Source organism: Buceros rhinoceros, unplaced genomic scaffold (assembly GCF_000710305.1).
Source record: "Buceros rhinoceros silvestris isolate BGI_N320 unplaced genomic scaffold, ASM71030v1 scaffold35942, whole genome shotgun sequence".
NCBI lineage: Eukaryota > Metazoa > Chordata > Aves > Bucerotiformes > Bucerotidae > Buceros > Buceros rhinoceros.
The window spans coordinates 1,935-3,267 of NW_010398897.1; the positions used below are offsets into that span (position 1 = coordinate 1,935).

Here is a 1,333-nt window from a genome sequence, read left to right on the forward strand (position 1 = left end):
GAGGGTGCTCGCAGCAGGGCCACCAGCCGCCGAAGCACAGGAACGGTCTTGCCAGTGAAATGTCTCTGCACTGCAGGTCGCTGGAGCAACTCCTACAAGCTCCCGTACAGCTGGATTGGGACAGGGCACGTTGTCTACAACGGTTCCTTCTACTACAACAGGGCGTTCACGCGCAACATCATCAAATATGACCTGAAGCAGCGGTACGTGGCCGCCTGGGCCATGCTGCATGAAGCACAGGAACGGTCTTGCCAGTGAAATGTCTCTGCACTGCAGGTCGCTGGAGCAACTCCTACAAGCTCCCGTACAGCTGGATTGGGACAGGGCACGTTGTCTACAACGGTTCCTTCTACTACAACAGGGCGTTCACGCGCAACATCATCAAATATGACCTGAAGCAGCGGTACGTGGCCGCCTGGGCCATGCTGCATGATGTGGCCTATGAGGAGTCCACCCCATGGCGGTGGAAAGGCCACTCGGACGTGGATTTTGCTGTGGATGAGAACGGCTTGTGGGTCATCTACCCGGCCATCAGCTACGAGGGCTTCAACCAGGAGGTGATCGTGTTGAGCAAGCTGAACGCGGCCGACCTCAGCACCCAGAAGGAGACCACGTGGCGGACGGGGCTGCGGAAGAACTTCTATGGGAACTGCTTTGTCATCTGTGGGGTTCTGTATGCGGTCGACAGCTACAACAAGAGGAACGCCAACATCTCCTACGCCTTTGACACGCACACCAACACTCAGATCATTCCTCGGCTGCTCTTTGAGAACGAGTACGCCTACACCACACAGATAGACTATAACCCCAAGGACCGCCTGCTCTACGCCTGGGACAATGGGCACCAGGTCACCTACCATGTCATCTTCGCCTACTGAGACCCCCCGCCACCGTGGGGCACTGCGAGTCAGGGGCCACCAGCACCTTTTATTGTTATTTTTATTGTTATTATTGTTATTTTGTACAAATCAAAGAGTAAATGATGGGTTTTGTTTCAAGCTTATGGTGGATTGTAGATCGATCCCCAGGCCACAAGCACCCCCTTCGTCTTCACTGTAACCTTGCTTCTGATTTTCCTTCCCGGGGGGAGGAGGTCCTCTTTTGGGGGGGCAGACCCAGCTCTCCTGCCTGCGGAGGAGGAGGTGGCCCAGGCATGGTTCTCCTGATGAGGTTTTTTTAGCTAGAGATGATCAGCAAGAGACCCAGAACCAGTGCAAAGCTGGCCTTCCCGCTGCAGGCACCGGCTCCCAGCGGGCTGCTGCTGTCTGCCTGTCCCGGAGGACACGCGTGTCCCACGGGAATGTCCCGTCTCTCAGGACCATCCTTCCAGCCG

General features: G+C 56.3%; 1 protein-coding gene across 1 annotated transcript in view; it reads left to right on the top strand.

Annotated features, from left to right (window-relative positions):
* The window catches only part of LOC104489151 (olfactomedin-like protein 2B), a 2,426-nt gene extending 1,356 nt beyond the window's left edge, over positions 1–1,070 (top strand). The window contains exon 3 of the mRNA XM_010131279.1: positions 277–1,070. Within this exon, the coding sequence (XP_010129581.1) occupies positions 277–878 (602 nt within the window). The 3' untranslated portion in view covers positions 879–1,070. The remainder of the gene's footprint in view (positions 1–276) is intronic.
* Positions 1,071–1,333: the final 263 nt, after the last annotated feature.